We start from the raw sequence: 26269 nt of genomic DNA on the forward strand, positions 1-26269 counted from the left end.
AAATATTGTGTAAATGCAACGCATATTAAACCAGTTATACTCGAAGCGTCACCGTTCTTGGATCAACTACGAAAAAGAGGCGCAACGTGGGTGACAGCGGCATCCCCGGGCAAAGTCAACAGCAGACCGACAGCGGGTATCAACGATCTTATCATCACACACAAACATAATTGATTCTTATATTTTCGAATAAGGATATGTGTTCTGAATGAGGTTTTATATCACTGATACATAATCCCAGAATAATTTCTTGATAAGCAAGAATTTGGTTCTTTGTAAAATACGTGTAGAGTAAGTAAATAATTTTACCATGAGTACACTATTTAGATCATCTAAATAAGGATCTTAAACTAAACTACAATGTATAAATATTGTCCATATCCCTTTCAACATTTACTGGAAAATTTCCAATTCAGTTTCTTACTTCTAGTTGGTTGTCAAACTATCAACATTAAAGTACTACCCTGGAAAGGTAGCACAATGACCCTACATACAACTAAGTGCAAATCACCGGAGGCGCAGCCAATGCAAAGGAGGGGGGGGGGGGGACAATAGTCTTACTTTTCACTCTTTTAAATCCAGGAGAAACTATAGCATACACATATGTTACGCCCCCCCCCCCCCTTTCCCCTCGCCGCACCCCAATTTCTGGACATCCCGGCCATAGCAACATTCTTCCTTCATGAAAATATTCTTGGCTAAGCCGCTGCAACACCCTAAGGACCGAGCACGCTGCCAAGTTGAATTTTCGGAGGCAGTATCAGCCAGATTACTAAACACAGAGGCCAAGTATTTTTGTATTGGGTATTATGGTGAATGGACATTAATACGACAGAGTACGGCCACCGTGGCATGCGGCGCTCGAATGCCACTGGTCGTTAAAGGGTAATTGCGGTCAAAACACGACGACAAATAAATGGATCGACGAGGGCTTCGCGGATGGGTCGTTAGCACTAGAGGGACTTGGCTGGTGGGAAGGGGCTGGTGTAAGCACTTCCCGTGATGGGCGACCACGAAAGACAGGGGTGCTTTATGGCGCAAGGTTCGGAACGCGTGTTTTCTGCCGAGAGAATCGAAGCGCGCGTTTCGGGCCGGGAGAACGCGGTGGCTCTGGCTGGCACCGTTTATATGGGCGTGTTCAGTAGTGCCTCCTTTGCATCCGAACGGAGTGACTCGGGTCAGAGCTCTTTGGATTTTCTCGCCGGAAATCGTCACCAGTCAAAAAATGACGTCATGTTTATATCTTTTCACTCTACGTGCACCGTCTACGAACTCCGTTGTTCGGAGCTTGCCTCCAAAGCCCCGGAGCTATGTGCATCGAAAGTGACTTTTGGCCGTCCAGTGGAAGAAGTCAGTGACTCCTGGACTCCGGGGCCGCTACTGAACGCGCCCATTAGTGTAGTCGTTCGCGCCCGCTTGTTGGGGGTCATGGCAGAACAGAAACGTCCGACCTCTTCTTGCAGAATGGATGACGGGATGGCTCAATCCGCGCTATCCACACCGGGGTCGGCTGTCTGACTCGCCTGATGTAGTGTGCTTGGATTCGAACCCGCCTGACTTTTGGCCGTGTGGTATACGCAGACCGCGGGGTCTCGCACGGGAATGTAAGCAAATGCCCTACGGTGAGAAAGTGAGCATATTGGTTGTGGCCTTTCGGACAGTGGGAAACGCCTGTCCGACGACGCGTCGAGGATTCGCCAGTTCACTAAAAGGGGATGGGCCGAAAAGTGATTTTGAGTGAAAACGCAGAAAGTGAGTTTAGTTTTGTGCCGGGGCTCGACAGCTGACGCTCGGCAATCGAGTCAGGTGGTTCCGAGGGACTTTCTTCCCCTACTCAGGACGTAATCCCACGAGCCAGTCAACTCCCGATCTTGGATAAGCTAGTAACCGAGCAACTCCTTTCCAACCCCGTAAAGGAGAAGTTACGTCTTTTCGCAGTATTGATTCTCTTTGTATTTTTGAAGTATTAAACCTGTTGGGTCTCGGAGGTACGTCTCGGTCAGGTACTGTTGTTGACACCATGAAATGCAAGGCAGGATTGGTCATTGGGCGTGCCACTTGACAATCTCGGTATCCAATCACAAACTGAATTATTACGGACAAAACCTTGCTTCAGACTCACCCGTAGGGCTAACTTGTTTGATCGCAATAGTTTGTTGAAAGTATTTACGCTTGAGACCTTGGCAAAACATTTATTTTGCTTAAGAAAGCACACAAATTGTATAGGAGGTACGATCTGTGGAACCTCAGAAAAAAGCTCGATTGAGAAAAGGCCGCCCACTTTAGTGCGGGTCCTGAGAAAAGCTCCACTGTCTTTTGAGAGACCCGGAGAAAGGCTCACCTCGAATAAAACCCTTATGCAAAGTGGTCGTTACATTTTAATAGCAGTAGTGCTAGCAAGGTTTTAGGCGACTCTAACACAGGCGGTACACCGTTAAACAAAGTTATCGCGAAGTTATTTTTCGAATTTTACTCTTATAAGGGATTGATCAGCGTCAAACTTTTCTCACCCAAGTTTTTTCCCAGAATGAGCAATATCTATCGCACTAGTAGGTTTGATAGAAATCACTAGAATGGAAGGGGAAAAAGCGCATTGTTCGTCTATACGACAGTGTCACACACTGCACGCACTTCACACGAGGTCGCTCTGCTGTGGCCAACCAAAAATGATTAAAAATGTCATATTTATAAAAGCCCGAATTATTTGATTTAAGTCGGACTAATATCATTGTAGCTAAAAAACATGAATTATTTGTTATGTGCATTTTTAAACACGGCAGGTAGTTTACTCAAATCTTCCGATCAACAAAAACAACGCGAAAAAAAGAATTACTGCAATTCTAACAACATTTTGTTCATGAAACCTCCGCCAGACTACAAAACAGAGAGCTTAGTTGGTTTTGTTTTGTTTTTTTCTTTTTTTTAAGAAAAATCTGTATTGGCTTTTTTTTTTCGCGATATGATTTTCTTTCAATACGACATTGGTTTCCCAGGTTTCGTTTCTATATTTTGCGTTCTGATTATATTGCACAAATATATGACGTAACTGAGGCACGAAGTCGGGGGTCGGAATGAAGCTCAACGCATCGATTTTCTCAAAAGATAACTTCTTTTTGCTTGTTCAGCCCAATATAAATATTTTTTGCGTGGTGGTCATTTTATTTAAATACAAAACATATGCACGTATCGAAAGCATTAAATAGTACCTAAACCGTAAATTACAAACAAATATATTGTTCGCATTAGTTTTGCGGGAAAAGTTTGATTTAGATCTTCCTAGTAAATTCAGTCTGATTTGAATCATGATTTAAGTCATCTTGATCTTTATTTTCCTCCCTGGCTGTAGTTCCCCTTCTGCTTTTATGTAAACCAATTTCGCGCGACTGTTATCAAATTTAATTCCAAAGTAACCCCCCAAAAATACGACTTTTTTTTTCGAATTTGGTAAGAATTGAATTGACTGCTTCTTGAACTAATGGTGAAATGTGGAGATTTGGCTGTCCGGAGTTGGTATACTACATAACAAGTCATTTTATAAATCAAATATTTAGAAGCTACTCAAGCTTCAGCTCTGTACCCTAGTTATAATCCCCTTGGTAATATTTGTGATTAGCGTTTTATTCAAATTGGTCCTTTCATTTTCGTCGGGAAACGCCTGACGTTGCGCGACTTTTCTTTATATACTTCGAAAATAAATTCTGCGAGTGATGTCCAGAATGACTGTGTGCGCGTAAAATATCTCAGCATACTTCAGTTGGGTGAACGTATTTATTTAAATTGAGTGAACGTTCGATTTTTGTATTCCTTAGTGACCTTTTCTCTGCACCCGTCAAAAGCCCGGTGATCTTTTTTTGGGGATCGGACAGTTTTGCGGAGAGCTTATCTCCGGTGAGCTTTTCTTACAACCCTATGACCAAAAAGCTAACCCAAAAATTGGTAAATGCACCCGTACTAAACGAATCTGGATTGAAACAAAATGAAAACATTGAAAGAATATGTATTGCTGAACAATTTTCAATTCAATAAAATTTAAAGAACCGTGGTCCGTGCAAGGAACTTATTTAAAGGGACATTGAACTCAAAATTAATTTGTTTGTACCTAGACAAAACACATAAGCTTGAAAAAAACTTTCTATTATTTACGTTGCGAGAGACATTTTGGTTTAAGAGCCATTCTGATATTTATCACGTCGATCCGCCTTAGAAGCATGCCTCATAATCATTCTTAAACACTGAGTTCACAAAAAAAAATTGAAAGCCGTCTACAACTCCCTGTAACGCCGAATTGGAGTGCAGCTCTTGAGGAGGAGGAGGAGGACGGAAGGGTACTGAGGGGAGGGTAGACCCCTCCTCCTCCTTCTTGTCCTCGTCCTACCCTCATTCTTTAATATGCTCCGGGCGAGTCACCTGACCTCGGGGGAGGGGGTCACGTGACCTCGAGGGGGTGTCACGTGACTTCGGGGGGAAGGGGGGCCACGTGACCTCGGTGAGTCACGTGACCGTGGGGGATCACGTGACCTGGGGGTCACCTTGGGGGTCACGTAACCTTGAGGTGACCTTCGGAAATGTCACGTGACCTCGGGGGGTCACGTGACCGGGGGGGTCGCGTGACCTTGGGAGGGGTCACGTGACCTTGGGGTGACCTTGGGGTGACCTTGGTTACGCGGACGGCGACGGCGACGCCGACGCCGCTCAAGCCGGAAACGGGCACCTGAGAGCTGCGCTCTAAAAATTATTTTAAGTACTTGAATCGCGAACGTATGTCACAGGACGCACTTTTCCACAGTTAAAAACGCGTAATATTTAGGCCACCGGACTCTTTTTCAGTGAGGAGTGATTCCGATACGCGCTTGTATTTTTATTTCAATTCATTCCATTATCGTTAAGGTCCGCATACATGTAACTGACAAAGCAGGTGACTCATAACCACTTGCTTTCTTTGGGTTCAGTAAAACAAGGGCTCTGAGGTGTAGTGAAAACAACACAGGTCACTAAGAAACTAGACGGAAATACTACAAAGCAAAGCTATATATAAAACAAGACATACTAATTTTACTAAACCAACAGATTGCATATGACGGTGAAGGTGATTTAAGAATGCAGAGGGTAGGGTTTTACTGCTTGGCTTGGCACGTGGTTCCGTATTAGAAGTCAGTTAAAGGGGCTCCTTTTGAGAATGTCAACATTCTCAAAAGGAGCATCGTGACAGCGCTGAAATTTCGCTGATGTTTCCTCTTTTCGCCGCGAAACGCCGTTTAATGAGGATGTGCCAAATGAGAACTCCGAAAACTGTAGAAAGCTTAATTTTACGCCTAAAATATTAAATATAAAGATATTTTCGTACGGGAGATGCTATGGGCATAATCCTGTCGCTTATAATATTTCGGGGTCAAAACCAATTTCACTATGTTCGACCAGTAAATCGCGATGGGCTCGCGATAGGGGTGCAAGTTCTCTTGAGAGGAAATACTTGTCCTTACCATTAACTGCCCCATTAAGGCTGCAGCCGTCGTCGGTAAGCCTTGGTGGACGCATCAGGAAGCAGTTTCGAGAAGAGAGGCACGATTCGAAGTAGGTGCGCAGGTCGCGCAGCTCATCGGTCGCTTTGTTTTTTGACTCCACCCCGAGTATTTTCTGGAGAAGTCGCTCGCCTCCTTCCCAGCCGTACTCGTACTCTTTTGGCCACTGCCAATCACGCACCAGGAAGACACACAGCTGGAAGCCTGACGTTCCGCCCTCCAGCTCTTGTACGTGTTTTCCGTATTTGTAGTACATCTGCAAATTCCGTTAAAAAAGTAATAGTACGAATGTTACACGGACTGCAGACAAAGTCCTTGAAATCATCACTTCTCATCACGATACCTCCGGCGCGTCTCCTACTGGTGTACTTACCATGCCCTCAGTGAGAGTATTGAATAGAGGAAACAGAAGGAGTGATTAAGGACCAAAACCCTAGGAGGTCACCTATAGGTGGAGGGGGGGGGGGGGGTGGACGCTGAAAAAAAACTATAGAAGCAAAGAGTGGAAAGTAGAAGAGCTGCTCTGTAGGTGTCATCTTTCTCTGCAGCAAATGGGCACACCTGCCAGCCAAAGCATTGGGAGCCTGAGGCGAAGGGTGGTTCGTGCTAGACCTTCCCAGAGAAGGATTGTCCGAGATGGTAAAGGCCTTTTCAGCATGGCTGTCACCAAGTACAACAGTCAACAGACTTCGACGCCCGCGACGCTCTGTTCTTATCCTTTGTGTTCTCTTTATTATGCGCACATGTTCGCCCCAGTAAACATTAATTTCCTCCTGTTTATTTATTGTTTTCGAATCACCACCCGTGACAATATATATATAGGGTGTTTCAGAGAACGCCGGCCAAATCGCTTTTGCTAAAACTACTCATCGCAACGAAAAAAAGGCTTGTGGCGTTTTGGTCCTGCGCCAGGGGCCCATTTAGGACAATTTTGAAAGTCCAGGATAATTAAGTTGTTAATTATTTTTGCGTAATTAACTTTTTAATATTGTGTTTAAGGGCATAGTTTAAATTAAAAAATTGCGCAGCACCATCGAAAAACACTAAATCAACATATTGCAGAACGATAGAAGGCACGTGAAGCATTTTACGGCTTTCTGGAAAACCGCACGAATTCGGGCGGTTTTTAAGTTTCGGTTTGCTATCGGAGCGCATCTCGGACCCGGCAGCACCGCGCCCCGTGGAGAGATAGTGCAACCAGACTCTGCTGCGTCGCGCGATGACAGCGCAGCAGAGGTTGGTTGCAGTATCTCTCCACGGGGCGCGGTGCCGCCGGGGTCGAGATGCGCTCCGATAGCAAACCAAAACTTAAAAACCGGCTGAATTTGTGCGGTTTTTCAGAAAGCTATAAAATGCTTCGCGTGCCTTTTGTCGTTCTGCAATTTGTTGATTTAGTGTTTTTCGATGGTGCTGAGCAATTTCTAGTTTTAACCATGCCCTTAAACGTAATATTTAAAAAATTAATTAAGCTTAATTCTGGAGATATGCTCCAGAATGTTAGAAGATATGCAAGTCAGGGAAATTGGCCTATAGTTGAGAGGGGGGATGTTTTAGCGCCGCCTTTGTGAACAGGGACGACCTTGCCGAATTTCCAGTCATCAGGTACCTCCCCCGTCTCCAGCCGGTGTTGGAATATTCTGGTGAGAAAAAGGACAGATATCAGCTTTGGCTACGAAGTACTTTAGCATTTAGAAAGAAAAAGAAAAACTTTCGTGTGGCAAGTCCCCAGGGGAAATACTTCTCGGGCACCGCATTCGTTCGCGCCTGGACATGAGTGTACCGTTCCGGCCTGCGTTATTGTCCGACGATGTGCAGGTTCAAGGAGATTCCTGGGACCTCGGAGCACCGGTGTGGGTCCGCAACTTCGGCCAAGGTGAAAGATGGTCACCGGGGACCGTCCCAGAACAAGCTCGGGTCAGAGATGCTGGTCATCGAGACTCCGAAGGGAACAGTCCGTCGACACATGGACTAGATCCGCGGCAGACAAGGCCCGACTGAAAGTCTGGGTGGCCCTGAAGACGATTCGGACAACGTCGGGCCGCCAGTGACACTAGGACAGCCGGACAGCCATGGGTCACCGAGCGAGCAAGACGTGCCAGCCCCCGACGGTCAAGACCAACCAGCCTTACGACGCTCAACGCAGACACGGAAACCCATCGATCGTTTCCAATATTAAGAGAAGAAGAAATGTTGCATTGTCATTATTTACATCCTGTCTACCCGCTGTCATCAAGCCGATAGCAGTTTCCCTGTTGACGTCACCAGTCGTGGCGTTCTCTATATATATGTGCTCGAAGCAATAAAGGGGCGTTTTCCCATACTGGCTGCCACCGGAGCGTGTCATAATCGTGTCGCGCCTGGCCGAGCGGCGGATGGCAGCAAAGACGTAAGACCTCTGTTGGTAAAAAAATCCCACATAAAATGGCGCCCAACCTGGAGACACGACTTCCATTATCGTGGTCGTGGCTCCTGGCCTCCGTCCCCATGTCCGGCCTTACTTGCCGGCATTGCTTGCCTTTGATCGCCCCGTACCACGAGCGCACTGATCTCGACACTTATGGTTGAGCGATTAATGCCGAGTCAGCAACCCGCAGTGCCACTCGTTTGAGCGAACGCAGTGTGATTCGTACGCGTGTTCCTGTTCTGAAATGGCGTGCGTCAAGCAACATTCGTTGTTGCGGGAGACCCTTTGTTCTCCATGCTTGAGGCGAACCCTTCACCTTTGTGTATTTGGGTTCCTAGCGCGCCACCACAACTTGTCCTGCAGGAAAAATGTATACAGAAGTTTTGATGACGCCTTTGACAACCGGGCGGACTTTTATTTCCGGCGGGTAGCGAGGCTTATCAGAGAAGAGTAGCGAAGGATCAGCAGTGCAATCTGGGAATGTAAATATGCGCGTTTTCCTTTGACTGAGTAGTCGCGATACGCCTGCCAATAACGTCGCTAAGTAGCTGGTATTGCTACTTACTGATTGGGCTCCGGGAGCCGAGAAGCGTAACCGTCGGCGTCGAGAAGCAGTTTCCCAGCGTTGACGCGCGCGCTGTATTTCACTGCTGGTATTGCAGTGGACGCGGAGGGCTTTCTTCAGGGAAAGATTTGTATTTGCTTGATGCCGACGTACTCCTGTAGCCTGTTGTTGTTTCCCAAGAACGACACTAGTTTTGCGTTCATGGTGGTGGCGATACGCGGTCTGAGGCGCTCTGTGACAATATCTGGGTGGACGAGCGACTCTAAAACTTTCAGAGGTTACGTTGCTCTGAACCCGGGCGCCATGTAGTCAGAGCGCCCTCTGGCGTTATCTGTCAAACTTGCGTGATCCAGGTGGAAGAGTGACTCCAAGACTCTCAGTAGTTATGTTGCTCTGAAACCTGCCATAGCCTCAAAAGAAGGATCCACAGCGTTGTGAGCCGAAACGAGTGCAAGAAATGTTTTTCTAGCCTCGGTAAGCTAGCTATACTTCGTTTCAGCTTCCGTCCGAGCGCAGCCGAAGCTACGTGTGGCCGGATCCAATAACACGCCAGCAATAGGTCACGCGATCTCGCCTGCACTCTTGTATCACTCCGCTGCGCCGCTGGTCCTCCGCGTCACCCGCGCTAGCCGAGTATTTCGTCTGCTACGGGTGTATCAACGGTATCGTCTGCTACAAGTTCAAAAAGTGCCTGTTCACGTTCTGAAATTTAGTAACAGGGGATGTCAGTACGTAGGCTGGCCGCTGGCGTCTGTGTCCGAGCTTTCAACCTGTTCGGCATTTCGGCACAGTTTCGAGATGGAGGTACACAATGCAAGGTCCCCGATGACCCGGTCGTTGATGTTTCCTTGTATTGTCTGGATATACCAGGGCTCGAGGCGCAGTACTCTCCACCAGTTTCTCGGCGTTCAATGTGATAGGCAGGCAAAGGGGTGCCCTGATTTCGCCGCGTATCAATGAATTGTAGTGACCCGGGCGCTTTTCTTGTTCACAACGCATTCGCGGTACGACACGACCGGAGTCTCCTGCCGAATTTGAAAGTAGACATTTTTCACGACCTCTCGCGCCTGACGCCCAAACGTGCTTAAGCGAAAGGATATTTTGAAGCGACTCGGTGAGGAAAGCAACGAAGCACATGATTTGGCCATCACGGGAACGAATTCACACAGGAAAACCGAGCGCTGGAGTCGTGTTGCCAGCGGATGTACGTGTTTTCACCAAAACACGTGCATTTACATCTATTATTAAAAACATAATCTTCAGACATCTAATTTATTTAGTTGCAAATCATTCTCAACAGTACACATCTGGAATATTGTGCAATGTTTAAGCACATAAAAGTAAATTTAAAAAAAAAAAATTGCTTTTGCGGACTACTTCGTGGTGCGTATTAACGCTCTTCTCGAAGTTGCGAACCGTCCCTCAGCCTTTGGCTGCGCTCGGACGGAAGCTGAAACGAAGTATAGCTCAAATATTCGGCGAAGTTTGTAGGTTTGAGCGTGTGAGCTGCTGCCCCTTTTCTTTTCCTCCTTGGGGAGCACGATGGCGGCTATTTTGCGCGGGAACTTGCGTCTTCCCCGCTCGAAAACACGTATGCATGATGGTTTGTTTATATCCGCCCCTTCGAAGTCCCCGTAGCAATGTACCTCGACTTCAGAGGACGGGCCAGCTGCAGACTGTTATCTGTTTTTTGCAACTTATAGTGTACGGACTCTTCCGGTAACTATAAAACCGGGTATTGTAGGCCACTTCTGTTTTAGCTGACTGCTCAAAGGATTGAAAACTCGGCGTTTTTCCTAGAAGCTCTCTCCCCGGTGTCTATAGTAAGCTAACTCTATTAGTTCGCTTTGTATGTGGACGCGTTTCAAACGGAGGGGCCCCCTTTATGGCTTCTCCTCCCGGTACCTAAGCGGGACTCTGGCATATGTCCCGTTACCGTTCCTTAAGTCCGCTTCCCGATGGAGCGCCTTCCTGACACCATTGACAAACTGGCCACGTTTTTTGTGATATTTTTTGTCGTTTGCTCCTGCCCGTTTCTGCCGCCTTTTCGGCCGGGCCGACGAGCGTCGGTTGCGCGCGCACCCTCGTTTGTAGCCTGCGGCGCCCTTTCTTCCTATTGGAAAGTGCTGCAGCCGGCTCTGGGCGTGTTGTCTGCTGGCATTACGATTTTGCAGGTCTGCTCCGAGGTCGTCCACCCCCCCTTCACCAACCCACTGCGGCCGAGATGGCGTCGATCCCCTTGGCGGCGTGTCTTTAAGACTTTTCCAGCTGGTCTCCGCTGGTGGGCGGCGGTCGTTGGCCTTTTTCGTGCTGCCGCCTTCACGACCGCCTCACCGCCTTCGACTGCAGTTAGCCTGTACCGCGACACCTGGTTCCAGCTGCATCAGCACGGTGCCTGTGATGCTCTGCGTGGCTGTGGCGGCGACTGTCAAGTGCTGGGGACTTGAAGTTTTCTTTTCTTTGGCCTGGTGCGTGAGCTGTTGACGGCGGACACTGCGAAGACGCCCGCTGGGTGTCGGGTGTGTTTCTTGGGGGTGCGCATAGATATATTTTAGTTTATGAGAGCTGGTGGTCCCCTTTTATTTTTTATTGAGACCCACCTACCGTTTTGAGGAGGGGGGATGTGGGGATTCCTGTAATCTCCATTCCCCGATGGCTGCGATAACCGCCGCGGGTCGGAACGCTCGGCCGCCTTCGCAGTGAGCTCCGACCTGTTCGTGAACCAAAGGTCCCCTGTCTTGGAGGGCCCTCCCCTCACTCTCTCTCGGGGTGACCTCTTTCCGTTCCCTCGCTCGGATGCGGATCACTGTTGACAGGCGAGGAGGTTTCGCCTCTTGTTTTCCCGCTTTCGGTAAAGGGACGCGTCCGGTGACCGCGAAAGAGATAGAGCGTGTTACTGCGACTTCTCCGATGCTTCCCCGGTATTGGCTTTCCATAACCCCGCGTCTGGCAGGTAAGCACCTTTTCTTACCTTGCCGGCACGGAGGGCATTTTGGATTGGGACAGTGTAGTTCATTTAGAAGAGTGTTCTAATAAATGCTCTTGGGCTCTGTCCTTACTCTGGTACGTGTGTCTTCTCTTCCGCTATATTCGAGAGTGAGACAAGGTAGTCGATCACTGGCAACAACGGAGGTAATTTATCGAACCGGCCCGCGGTAATGTAGCCCTAAACGCCGTCAATATTGCCGCGGAGATGTAGGGAACGCGCTACCAGCTTTGACGTCTCCTTTAAGATCGCCGTCGCTGTTGTGATAACCTTTTGGTTACTCTATCGGTACCTCTGTGTGTAACAATATCCCACAATATATATATATATTGTTGTGGAAGACGAAGACTCACACCGTAAAGAGTGTTGTGCAAGACGAAGACTTGCAAATACAGGAAGGAAGAAGAAGATTAGTGTGTGCCAGTGAGAGAATGGACGCCATTAAAGGCTGACGGCGAACCTGACAGAACAAAGCCTTCGAATTGCCTTCTGCCATAACAATTGGTGTCAGAAGGGGGGTCATGGAAACCCGAAGCACCGCCCAGGGGAATCAGCACCAGGTCTTGGAAGCCATCAACGCTTTGAAGGAGTCACTAGACACTCTCCACGAAGAACACACTCGCCATCGGGAAGAGCATCGGGAAGCCTTCGTCGAATTGCGACGAGAGGTGGCCGCTCGACTCCAAACTCATAGTGAACGTGAAGCTTCACCGCTGCTTTCGGGATCTCAAGACGTAATGCCAGCACTGCCATCGTCTGGTGAGGCCGCCGGAACTATGCCTGACGACAGCAGCGGTTCCCGGACCTCACCCATTGACCATGTCGGGGACCACGTAGTCGTAACAGATCCCCTGTCGTCGCAGCCAAGGACTTCCTCTGAGGGAGCAAGCCAGCAGCAAGAACTACAGGGCCAAATCGCCCCAAAGATGATCGTCAAACTTGACACATACGATGGACGCAACTCCTGGGGTACCTTCCGGACGCACTTCGACCTAGTGGCAGACATAAATGGATGGACAAGTAATTCACGAGGAGCTTTCTTGGCGTCAGCACTTCGAGGGGCAGCACTGGAAGTACTGCAAAATCTACCCGCAACTATACAGAGAGACTACAACTCTCTCGTGAATGCTCTGGAGGGACGCTTCGGTGACAAGCATCTGGGGCGACTATACCACGCTACGCTCCGTACACGTGTACAACAAAAGAATGAGTCCCTGGCAGAACTCGCGACAGACATCGAAAGACTGGCACGCCATGCCTATGAAGGTTGTGCAGCCTCAACACTTGATTTGGTTGCAGCTGGGCACTTCGTGGATGCTATTTCTGACTCGGAGGTACAACAGTTCGTGCGACTTTCGTCACCTGGTTGCATGCGCGATGCTGTTGCGCGAGCCATGGAGGTGGAAGCGGCCAAGGGAGCTGTCAGAGCTACCCGTCGGGTATCTGCCGCCGTTGAGTTCCCACCCGCCCCGCCATCTTGTCAGCCTGCTCTGCGGCATGAGTGCAAAACATCGGTGGCACCTGCGCGTCGTAGATCCCCACCCACGTGCTGGAGCTGTGGCAGACAAGGTCACCCACAGCGCTGTTGTAACTGGCATGGTACCGAGACACGTCTGCAAGGAAGCGAGGACTCTATGACGGAAAACTAGTGTCAGCCGAGCTTACCGGCCAAAACTCGGCTGAACATAAAACTAAGGAGCCGGTAACTACATTCCAGGTTCATAAATTGCGAGCCGACAAAGACGGACTTTTCGTAGATGGGCAACTCGAGGGTATTGCGTGTAGTATGCTTGTGGACACTGGGGCAAACGTCACTCTAGTGAGACCTGATATATTCAACCGAATAAAGGGATCTCTGGAATCGTACAGACGTCTCGCTGAATGCTCCCTCCGTACAGCTACAGGCGATATAGCACCAGTCACGGCGTCATCACAGCTCATGTTCCGTTTTGGCAGTCAAGAATTTTCACACGTGACTTATGTCGCTGATATATTTGAAGAATGTATCCTGGGCCTCGACTTTCTGAAGGAACACGGTTGCTCGATGGATCTAAAGAATCAGACACTAAATCTGAGCGAGGAAAGCATCATCCTGTGCAGCACACGTGCGCTCTTGAAAAATGAGGGTGGATTCCTCATCTGTTCGAAGTCAACTGTTGTTTCCCCGCAGTGTGAAACCATCGTTTCGACAACTGATGGCAATTGCTGTTTTGAAGGTATCGCGGTCGCTGAAGGAGATGAGGCTTGTGACAACATACCAGGTGTCATTGTCGGAAAAACACTTGTAAATTTCAGCAATGAGCGCGTTCCTATCCGTATTGCCAACCTAACGGATAAAGCGATAAACATCAAGAAAGGTTGTCGAATGGCGACTTGGTCCCACGCTGCGAGCCTTAGAAGCCTGAGAAGAGAAAGTACCAACGTGAAGCAAGATGGGCTGCCGATGTCTTTGCTGGAACTAGCAGACCGCTCCAAGCAGCACCTCAGCCAACCGCAACAAGAGTCCGTTTTGAATTTAATCAACGTCTACAGAGATGTCTTCGCTTGCTCCCCATCAGAGATCGGGCGCACGAGTGCTGCTCACCACCACATAGATACTGGTGACGCTATTCCGATCAAGCAGGCACCTCGGAGAATCCCGCTCGCTAAGAGGAATGAAGTCACTGAAATGATCCAGGATATGCGAAAACAGGACATCATTGAGCCCTCATCTAGTCCATGGGCCTCACCTGTAGTATTAGTAAAGAAGAAAGATGGGAGCACGAGGTTTTGTGTGGATTATCGTAGACTGAACAACGTCACGAAAAAGGACTCCTACCCTCTTCCTAGGATCGACGACACATTTGATGCAATGGCCGGTGCCTCCTGGTTTTCTACGCTTGATCTCAGGAGCGGCTATTGGCAAGTTGAGGTAAAACCCTCAGACCGTGAGAAGACAGCGTTTACCACAGGCGATGCAAAGGCCCTTTGGCCTTTGCAACGCGCCAGCGACTTTCGAGCGCCTCATGGACAAGGTTCTTCAAGGCTTGCCCCTCAATGTGTGTCTCGTATACCTTGATGACATACTGGTGCACGGAAAGACTTTTGAAGCTGCTCTTCATCATCTGTCAGACGTCTTTGAGCGCCTAAAAAAAGCGAACTTAAAATTGAATCCCAAAAAATGCTCACTATTTCAGAAAAGAGTTCGGTACTTAGGCCACATTGTCTCTGAGAATGGGATGGAAACAGACCCCGACAAGACGGACTGTATTCGAAACTGGCCCCAACCACACAGTCATCGTGAACTCAAGAGTTTCTTAGGCCTATGTACCTACTACCGACGTTTTGTCAAGAACTTTGCTACCGTGGCCAAACCACTCTATACGTTGACAAAACAGAACACGAAATTTCACTGGAACATGCAAGCTGAGGAGGCTTTTCTTCAACTCAAGAATACCCTTACTTCACCTCCTATCCTCGGATTTCCCCATCCGAATCGTCAGTTCGTCCTGGACACGGATGCAAGTAACGTTGGTGTGGGTGCAGTCTTGTCACAGTTAGAGGATGGAACTGAACGGGTAATTGCGTACTACAGTCAGGTATTAAAGAAAGCAGAACTAAACTACTGCGTCACAAGAAAGGAACTGTTGGCCGTAGTTAAAGCTGTAGGACATTTTCACCATTATCTCTACGGCAAGCGCTTCCTCTTAAGGACCGATCACGCGTCCCTCACCTGGCTTTTGAATTTTAAGAACCCTGAAGGACAAGTTGCAAGGTGGTTGGAGCGTTTACAACAGTACCAATGTAATGTCCAACACCGAGCTGGTAGGAAACACATGAACGCCGATGCACTCTCGCGAAGGCCTTGCTCACGAAAAGATTGCTACCCGTGCCTTGATGCTGAAGAGCACTCCGACCTCAACAGCACGGATCCACCGCCTCTGTCAACGGTCACGCGACAGGCGGTGATCACCCGTCCATCAACCGATCATGACCCCACTGACTGGAGTGACGAAACCTTGCGTACGCTTCAAAGAGAGGACGACAATATTCGGCTTCTTATACAGTGGAAGCAAGAAGGCGAAAGGCCGGATTGGTACCGGGTTGCACCGCACAACCATGCTGTCAAAGCCTACTGGGCTCAATGGGATTCTCTCCTCATACAAAACGGCCTCCTGTTTCGCTGCTGGGAAAACAACGATGGAGTTAACTTTTCCCTTCAACTTGTCCTGCCTCAAGTGCGAGTCAAAACTGTGCTGCAGGAACTCCATGACAGTCCTACGGGCGGACATTTTGGGGTACACAAAACTCTACAGAGAGTGCGTGACAGATTCTACTGGGTTGGCGCCAGCCGTGACGTGCGCGAATGGTGCAGAGGCTGCGACCACTGCACATCGCGCAAAGGACCTCCCTCTCGTTGCCGAGGACAGATGAGAACATACAACGTTGGCGTGCCGTTTGAGCGAGTAGCCATTGACGTCGTAGGGCCACTACCAGAAACAAGAGAAGGAAATCGGTATCTAATAGTAATTGCAGACTACTTCACAAAGTGGCCAGAAGCTTTCCCTGTTCGTAAGTACGACGCAGCAACCATCACTCGAATCTTGCTTACAGACATCGTATCGAGGTACGGAGTGCCCCTAGAAATCCATTCTGATCAGGGACGCACTTTTGAGTCGCAGACCTTCAAGAATTTGTGCACAGCACTTGGCATAAAGAAAACTAGAACAACACCATTACATCCACAGTCGAACGGTATGGTGGAGAGGCTCAACCGGACCCTTAAGCAATATCTATCTCTTTTCGTCAACGAGCACCAGGACAACTGGGACGAACTGGTTCCCCACTTTTTACTTGCCTACCGTTCAGCTGTCCACGCAGCAACAGAGTACACACCATCAATGTTGCTCATGGGGAGAGAGCTAAGAATACCTGCGGACATTATGTTCGGTACTCCGGCGCCACCACCACGGGAGGCAACACGTGAAAATGTTCACTTAGATCACGCTCTCCATTTACGCAAGAAATTGGAATCTGTCCATGACTACGCACGAAGGCATTTACAACTCAGCAGCAGCCATGCAGAGACTCGCTACAATCGAAGCGCATCCAGCCACCAACTGGAACCTGGAGATTTGGTGTGGCTATACAGACCAACTAGAACCAAAGGTCGTAGTCCAAAACTACAACGAAACTGTGATGGCCCCTACGAGATCATCAAGAAACTGAACGATGTTGTCTACCGGATCCGCCATGTTAACAACCATAAACCTCAGACAGTCCATTTCGATCGTCTCGCACCATACCACACTAAGTGAACACTTATGCGGGCCTCGGGACGAGAGCCTCTACAGGGAGGGGTGCAGTGTTGTGGAAGACGAAGACTCACACCGTAAAGAGTGTTGTGCAAGACGAAGAATATCACACCGTAAAGAGTGTTGTGCAAGACGAAGACTTGCAAATACAGGAAGGAAGAAGAAGATCAGTGTGTGCCAGTGAGAGAATGGACGCCATTAAAGGCTGACGGCGAACCTGACAGAACAAAGCCTTCGAATTGCCTTCTGCCATAACAATATATATATATATATATATATATATATATATATATATATATATATATATATATATATATATATATATATATATATATATATATATATATATATATATATATATATATATAATTTTTACAATCTAAACTAGACTGTGCATCGCCTTTTAAACCATAATCTTGCTTTATAACGCTGCCTACACACCCTAAATGTTTGTCCTTCCGTCTGTGCGTTTCCCACTAAATTAAGCGGGAGCACTATATTTGTGTTTAAGTCATGTGATCTCACGTGACCTGACGTCACGTGGCCTATGCACCAATTAAGGATTACCACCGAAGTCGGTCGAGAATGTCACAAATGGGGACATATACGCCGATTCATCTTCCCCGTTAAGTTCAGCGTGGAAATTTACGTCGTGTGACCAGATGAAATGTCTCATATATATCACTTTAATTTCCCACCTATATCTAGCGGGAAAATCGACGCGAAGCAGACCAATACAACAACCTAGGTTCCCCACTAAATTTAGGGGGAAATTGACGTCGCGTGTCTTATGTACCTTGTTTCATGTTGAATGTAGTTAAGATATTGGAAAACTAAGGGTTCTTCTTCACTCGCCAAAACGACGGTTTGATATATTCTAAACCATTTCAAACTATTCCAACTTAACTATTGTACTTCAGGCATAAAAGAATTTGGACACAAAGCTCAATGTAAATCTTAGGCCTCTTTGAGCGCTTAATAATTGCAACAATCAAAACTGTAAAAAAAAAAAAAAAGATAGCTCGGCTAGGCTTACGTAATTAAACTTAAAGGCGGAAACGCGATGGGCACATAGTACTGTTTTTATATATAATCGCGGGTCGACAAACAGCATATTATGCTGACATTACTTCTACTAATGCCGATCCGTCTTGCCACTTTTGTATACTAAACAGCTCTTGACTGGAACCACCTTTTATGCCCATATTGGGTCGGAAAAACGGGGAGGGGGGCGCGGTTGTTGAAAAGCATAAAATGCTTTTTAACAGGACACCACAACCTAACACTTCGACCGTCCCTCCCTCCCATAGAGTTATTATAATGTACGCTAGAGGTTCAACTGGCGCTAGTGTCTACGCGACTTCCGGGAGGCAAATTGAAGCAGACAGCAACCAGTCTACTTTTGCGGCGCTCCTGTGCATTCCTATGGGAAAACGCGCGTGAAATTTGTCTCTTCGCCGGAAAATAACATGAATAACTTTTATTATTTCGGTTGTACCGGATAGTGTGTACATTTATTAACATTGTAAAAGTGTAATTGCTTTAATTACAGCATTTTTCTTTACCACTGAACGATGTTAAGCTTCGCTATATTTCAGGCCCAAACCTATGTTTCATGGCAGGTATGTAAAAACGAGCGACGATTCTAAGCAAACTAACGATCGAAAAGAATGTAGAGTGTGTTCAAGGTTCGCTAGCATTGCAGTGGCGCTTATATATTGCTAATATGCCCGTCCTGTCACTCTATGACAATGACTCCTTCGTGCTTCTTTACGACGGTTAAAAAACATTTGAATATAAGAAATAAAGTACGTGGACTACGAAAGGTGTGCCTTTTTATTATTTCCTATGCCGGGCAGTTTTTATCGGGCACCTATTCTCTGACTTCTCCCTATTTGCAAAGATTTGGAGCGTGCGCAGGCGTGGGGTTGATGATTGGAACCCAGAACATGCATCTTTGCACATATTCATGAGCAGAAAGAATAAAGCAGCACTTATTTATTGCAAAATTTATTTGGATCACCTGCATGCACAATTAGTTACTTATCCAGTGTTACTGCATAGTTCTTGCCGCCTCTCTTGGTTTTCCACGTGTCTTTCGTTCGTTTGACACGTATATCCCCCATGGTGGAAAGCACCGGCCCCGTGTTCGCGCTAACAGTGTCCGACAGTGCACATAAATACATGTACGAAGCGGTTTTAGCACCGCTTTTCATGCCACGAATTTCAAATAAAAACGCCGTAACTGACCAATTATTTTGTCTGCGTGACTGAGAAATGTTCCAATGTGCCAGTACGTACGAAATATTCGTGATATTTGCTCTTATAACCGAGCGCAGCGAGAAAATGCACTCGCTTTTTCCCATAGAAATGCATTACCGGAAGTCAATTTCGGACTGGTTGCTGTCTGCTTCAATTTGCAGCAGCACACTAGCGCCAGTTGAACCTCTAGCGTACATTATAATAACTCTATGCTCCCTCCCCCCCCCCCCCCCCCCCCCCCCCCCCCCCATTCACACTGGAAGCGGATCCGCGTTCGCGAAGCGGTTGCGAAAGCGGTTGTATAAAGATCCAGTGCATTTGCACGCGCATTTGATGTCATCGTGTGCGCGTGCAATTGTACTGAATCTTTATACAACCGCGTTCGCAACCGCTTTGCGAACGCGGATCCGCTTCCAGTGTGAATGAGCCCTCCATCCGGACATCATCCGCGAAATTTAGCAGGAACATCGACCTCACATGACATACTACACCAATTCGATTTCCCCGCTAAATTTAGCAGAGAAATTCAACGTCACGTTCCTATGACGATGATTGTGGGCAAATATAAGCTGCGAGCTCTTCGTGAAAGTCGAGCGCGAGGACGGAAGAGCGGCAGGGTTCGAAGCAAGCAGTCGCACCGCGACCCACGGCTACAGCCAGAGCTCCGAGAATACCAGCCGCAACGGTTGGCAACGGGAGCCCAGTCAGCGCCGGGCGTAAACGAGGTGTGCTGCTGCGAACAGCACCAGGAGAAGCGCGCTGCACCCGCACCCATATCATTACCTCAAGCTGCGAACGTCCGAAAGGCGCCGTGGATTGACACTTCAACTGGAATCGAGAATTGCAACGGGATGGTTTCCAGTCGTTACTCTAATGTATTAACTTTCTTCTTTGCTCTCCTTTTCTAGTCCTAATTCCTCTCATTGTTTCGCTTGTAATGTTTTTCCCGTCTTTCTTTTGTTTGCAAATACACAATTTCTCTTTGATTTAGCATCGCCATCGTAGTTTTCTTTCTCTCAGACGAACGTGATAGTTACCTATATAACAACTTAGTTTCCCGCTAAATTTAGCGGGGATAAATGCATCACGTGACAAACCAATTTGTTCTCCCCAACCCTTTCCTTCTTTCCCTTTCTCATCCTCCCCTTCCTGCAAGGCTGCCTTGTCGTCTTCCCCATCCTCCCTTTCTTCACGCTGCCCATTCTGCCCTTCTCAGCACTACTGCATTGCCGCCCCCCCCCGACTAACTCTCCCTCCCAACTCCTCCCTCCCTCTCCCCCCATTTTTCTACAATGGTGAGGGTGGCCTCCCTCCCCCTTCCTTCTTTTCCCTTCCTCCTCACCCTTGGTCATGGGACAGAACAATGAATTCACCCCTTCCCAGTTGTTGCCCCGGTGACTCGACACTCCAATCCACCCTTTTCCCGTGATGTGGCGCCAATTACCTGATTGTAACTGCGTTCGAAGATTTCTTGGGTAATACACGGGCGCCATTATTGCCCGTTGCTAAGTTTGCCCGTTGCTAAGTTTGTTTTCCAGCACGTTGGCTTTCTGTTGAGTTTTTGTGGCTCCGCTATTTTTCGCTGACAACTGAGGATCTCTAAAGACGTCCCCCAGTTTCATCTCAACGGCTGGATGGAGAAGTTACCTCAGTTCGTGCGCCTTTTGCAAGACAAAGTGTGGCGATACTTCCTCTACAAGGCGGACTCGCTCTGACAGGCCCACCGATGATGGGCTTTAAAGAAAGAGGGTTACGTCCGCAAAGTTACGTTTAACCCCCCAGACGGTTCTTGGATACTCCTCGTCCGAAGTGCTTCCGTCGATGAAGAAGGCGCCGTACGCGGTATCGGCGTGCCTCTCGAGAAGCACCGAGAGCTTCATGGACGGCACTGGTAGGCTGTTACTTCCTGCATTTAGTGCTCGCACGATGTTTCTATCGCTTGCACCAATGGAGAGTGTCGTTGTTTTGTGTCAACGAACACAGTCGGTACAAAATATCTGGGTGCTGTTTGTTCAGCGATAGTTTTCGTGTGTAACAAATCGGCAATGAAACAATGACTCAACTTTATTTTCTAAGGTGCGATTAGAGTAACTGACCTGTGACGAAGTGACGTCCAGAAACTGTGAACCATCATAATGTTAAAATTCTGAGACTGGGAAGGAAACTTGAAAGGAAATGTGTAAGAAGACACAGAAAAAAGTCTACAGGACAAACGCCCCGAACTGAAACTTGACAGATGTTTACTGTAAGCGACTTTATTTTTGCGCTCTCGATATTTCGCAAATTTTGGAGAATATTTTCGCAGGCAGAAAATTTCACGATTAGAAGTCGTTTGCTATCTGTTCTTTACAACAGGGTAATATAATCGAGGTAAAATATAAAGCGAGATATTGGAGAAAATTATGTTGTTTACAGTAGTCGGGAGTCCTCATTTGCCTCACAAGTCTTTAAGGGCCTGAAGTGTCAACATCTTCACCGCACGAACCCACGCCGCTCTTCCATCAAAGTCCAAATTCTCCAAAAGAAACCAATAAAAAGAAAATACTCGTCTACTCCCCAGGTTGGTGCCGGCTTTGACATCCACACCATTACAGTGCTTTGGCATCACTCAAGCGTACCGGGAATCACACGGCGCCGCTCGGGTCAAGCATAATTGCAGCCCTGTCCCCCCCCCCCCCCCCCCCCGGCCCAATCCGGCGTCGCAACACGTCCTTCGTGTAATCGCAAACCGGCAAGCCGGAAAAGGGTGGATTTCGCTTCCCCAATAATTAAAATAACATAGCTTTTAATGTCTTCCGAATGATTGAAATAATCCCCTCTAAATACTGAACTTTGAGCCTTATAGAACTTTAAAAATAACAGTCGATGATACCTTTTTTTTGGTTTCGTTTAAGTGCTTTACTTTTGACAGCAATTAACCCATCACCGGTAGCGATGAAGCTTTTGAATGTAGTGCTGATACAATATTCAGTGGCTTTAACATTATCTACCCGGAGCCAAGCTTCCTCGAGATCCCACCTGTAAATGCTGGAGATGATCCAATTGTAGATTCCTCATTACGTTGAATACTTGGATCGACGATATGAGCACGCTGAGGGCGAGGATGTGTACGCTCACGGTGGTCGACGCACTTGTACCAAAGGAACCCTGGGTGTCTACCAAAAGGACTGCCACCTTTTTCTTATCTGCGGTGGTGGCCCTGAACAGGTGACTCCAAAACACGATGCCCTCGGTGTGTGGGTCACTACCGGACATCCAGGGAAAGCCTTCCAGTGGCTTATCCGGATCGCCCAGCCAGTTCTTGAATTGGAGGAAAGGAAACCTGGAAAGGCAACAGAGTAATAGATCGTAAGTTAATTGTTCCGATAACGATACACTGCACGCGCAACGGCATAAACGGAAATCGGGTATCCTTATCAGGGTTGTCAGAACGATCTACTAAAACTCTTTATGAGAAGGCGTTCTTGAGGTGTCCGATATGACATTGCGATTTCACCGACCACCTGAGTTACGTATCCAGGTTTGCAAGTACGGCCACAGGGCGCCGACATCTTGCTCAATCGGGGTGCGCGTGGGCGCGGGTCATAATCAGATTACGACGCCTTGCTAAGGCGTTGTAATCGCATTCTGACCCGCGCCCAAGAGCACCCAACTGAGCAAGATGGTGGCGCCCTGAACCCGTATTTGAAAACGTGTATTCAAGGCAATATCTTGGTTGAAACCGGAGGTATGATGATAAAGTGAAGTACGAACAAGATTCATTTTTGACAGAAAAAAATAGAGGGCAACATATTGATGGTCAAGGCAAATTGTCAGAAACCACAGGTGTGATTATCTGTGAATTCGATAGCATTCATCGGTTCACACTACCTAGAGGACGACCTCTAGGAAGACCTCAAGGACGACGTCGACATCCTCAGGTCCTCCGAAGAGGGTGCGAATTTAAAGGAGTGCGTACTGCCACTCTGCATACGCGCGGCGCAATGGTGTGCAATCACAGTCAGTTAACGCAGTCTTCAAATGCCAATAAAAGACCAATAGGATAGCCGGTAGTACACCCCCCTCTATGTAGAAAAAAATGCCCCGGAAAAAAAATTCCCGGAAAAGATGTCCCCGGAAAAATAGTCCCGGGACAAAATGTTCTCGGTAAAAAAGGCCGCAGTTGGAAAGTATAAAAAATGTCCCCAATGGATTCTCCATCTCTGGGCTTCCCTGATCCTCGTGGCCTTCGGGCGGTCCGCTTGGGAACGCGACAGAACAGCACACGACAAAACAACACGCGACAAAACAGCACGCGTCAAAAGAGCACGCGTCAAAATAGCACGCGACAAAACAGCGCAACGTCAAAACGGCACAACGACAGAAGTCTGCGTGCCAAAACAGCACGGCGTAAAAACAGCATAGCGACAAAACAGCACGCATGTAGCAACTTCGAACGCGCTTTTTAACTCTCTCTGCGCGAATAACTTCGTACCTCCTTCATCATTTCATTTATTGTCGCTAGGTTATAAAGGAATGTATTCCATATTTCAGCGCTTACCAAACTCCGGAACCCGGAGACCCCCCAAAATATAAAATATCGGGAAAAAGTCAAGAGACGGTCGCTCGAGAGCTATTGGAAGCATTCTTTATAAAAAAAAAAAAAAAAGTGGGACAGCATGTGCCAGCGACATGTCTATTGTACTTCATACTAATGAATTTAGTTTTTGAATGATCGGGTACAAAATTAATAAACTTTTACGTGGTGCTGGTTTGCCTGTCGTGTATATATATATATATATATATCAGTGTGTCGAACCGAAAAAAATACGGGTTCGGTTACGGTTCAGGTTCAGGTAAATTTATTTTGTTCCGGTTCAGTTCCGGTTCGCGAACCGGTTCGGGGCGCTGAACCGCTTCGCGAACCGGCTCGGAAATTATAAGTGACAAATTGCAACATCAAGATAAATTACAAATAAAACATATGAAATCAGCACATACGAAACGGGATACATCGTAGTGTAAGGCTCAGGGATTTCTACCAGGAATGGTTTCTTTATGTGCACTCAAAGGTTACCTCACCGACGTTTACGCATTCGGACTTCATCTAATTGGGTCCGACGCAGTGGCTGTAAAATCCGCGACCTCCTTACAAATCCACTTACAAGTAGAACTCGCTAACTATCCCGCCACCTCGGCGTGTAAGCAATTGAAGGAACAGTGGGGAGAAAATACAGCTTTCTTTATTTGAACTAGCCTTCGGTAACTCAAATTAGACCCTTAAAGAAGTTTTCATTAAACAAGATACGGAATATGAAAAACACTTCACCGAAAGCAACGCCAGAAGGACGTAATAGGATAAATAATAAAATAAAAGAGTTCGTTGTCTCACAAATATGTTAGCTTCTAAGTGCCTATACGAAACCGGATGCATTATTATCAAACTCCACAGTCTTTTCTTTTCCCATTCCGATGGAAGCAAGCTTCAAGAACTCACGCGTTCTAGAAACGTGTTATGAAATGAGCACGCAGCAGCATTTAGGATTTACGAGATTCTAGGAAAATAAAATCCAGTGACGGCAATTTTTTTTTTTTTTTGCACAGTCTTTCAATTTTTTTTCTTCCGTGCAAGCCGCGACCAGCGCAATACTGGTTCCTATGTCAAGATTCATGGATGCAGCGTTTGTCAAGATTCATGGATGCAGCGTTTATATTCCTAAGACTGAGTGGAGAAGAAAAATATGTAAGCGAGGTGTGTGTCAGTTGACGGCACTTAAAAAACAAATGTCATTGATAGCACATTCATTGTCAACAGCGCGTGGCCGAACCGTTTTGACATGAGCCGGTGACCGTTATTTTTTTTTTCCGGTTCAGTTCCGGTTCGGGTTCATCGCGATAACAATATAACGGTTCGGGTTCGGGTTCAGTTCCGGAAAAAATACCGGTTCGGTTCCGGTTTTCGGTTCGGTTCGGTTCCGGTTCGACACACTGATATATATATATACTTGCTTTTCCTGAGCAAAACTAGTTGAAAGTTAGCGCTTGTCCTGTCTACTCCATATCCTTGTTTTTTCTGCGCTATTTTATACGTTTAACTAAGTTGAACCAACTAGCCCAGCAACGTACCCTACTAAAATAAAATATCGCGCCACAACCCCCGCTTGCGCTTTTCACGAGGATACTAGAGTCCCTTTCAATGATGAGTACTAGTTGCAGTCCACTTAATAAGATGTATGCTGAAGCTAGCTAAACTGAACCTCACAAGAAAAAAAAATAGCCTTCATGTGCGCATCGAGTATACTCCCAACTCCGAACTTGCTCCCAAGAAAACGGATTCGACGAATTGGCCGTCAACGAATTGGTTTAGACCTTCCATTCCTTTACAGTGCATACTTTGAGACATGCATTTTTTAACTCCATACGCTATATTTAGGGTTCAACGTTTTCGGCTTGAGCCGAATAAAACCGGTAAAAGTACGCCGAATTCAGTTTTCCCATTTTGATTTTAACTAAGAAAGGTCAGTATTCTCGAAATCCTTTAGAGGGGTGCCTGGGGGGATGTGAGTCATTACTGACCGTATGACCCCTTCCTTTCGCGCAGTTTTCAGTTTGTCTCCGAGATCGGTTCAATTTTCAACAAAAGCTCCGGGGCCGCAGGGGTCTTCGGGAAAAGATTTGAGTTTTTCACCTGATAGTGATTTGTGTGCCGAATTTCTTGTTCAAAGAAGAGAGTTTAATTGTGAACTGAACAATGAAACTCAAGGGCGTCCGTAAACGCCGCACATTTTTAACAGCCCTAGCTTCCGTCTACAAAAGGAGGGCATAAATACGATTGTTTTATTGACGTTTGTGTGGTAGGCGCAAATTTACCACCTCTCGCAGTCGTGAAAATGGGGGGAAAATGCATTGAGCAGAATACTTTCAAATTTATGGATTTTGATATTTTCCTCTCTAACCAAAGTGTAGTGAAGCCCATGTTCGTTCTGTGTACAAATACGAGCACACGACGATAATGTCAGATCTTGCAGAACAGGCCGCGTCGGATGACACAAACAGCAACAAATAAAAAAAAAACAGTACCTGGTTTACTCACTATACCTTCTAATCAAGCGCTTTTAAATATGGCATTTTCGTAAGTATACTGATTTTCGTCAATAAACCGAAAGAACCCAGAAGTCTAAATGTTTACAAATATTCCCCGCAATAAACAGAAAACTTCTGTTTGGAATAAAAACCGAAAAAAAAATGTGCCGAATTTTA

General features: G+C 47.1%; 1 protein-coding gene across 2 annotated transcripts in view; it reads right to left on the reverse strand.

Moving 5' to 3' along the window:
• LOC8026212 (atlastin-3) overlaps positions 1-26269 on the reverse strand; it is a 159835-nt gene that overhangs the window by 55923 nt on the left and 77643 nt on the right. For both annotated transcript variants that reach the window (XM_040211141.3, XM_040211140.2), the window contains exons 2-3: positions 22049-22352; positions 5481-5775 (exon numbers count right to left, since the gene is read on the reverse strand). In XM_040211141.3, the coding sequence (XP_040067075.1) occupies positions 5481-5775; positions 22049-22352 (599 nt within the window). The remainder of the gene's footprint in view (positions 1-5480; positions 5776-22048; positions 22353-26269) is intronic.

This window comes from Ixodes scapularis, unplaced genomic scaffold (assembly GCF_016920785.2).
Source record: "Ixodes scapularis isolate PalLabHiFi unplaced genomic scaffold, ASM1692078v2 PGA_scaffold0__279_contigs__length_252992795, whole genome shotgun sequence".
NCBI classification, from domain to species: domain Eukaryota; kingdom Metazoa; phylum Arthropoda; class Arachnida; order Ixodida; family Ixodidae; genus Ixodes; species Ixodes scapularis.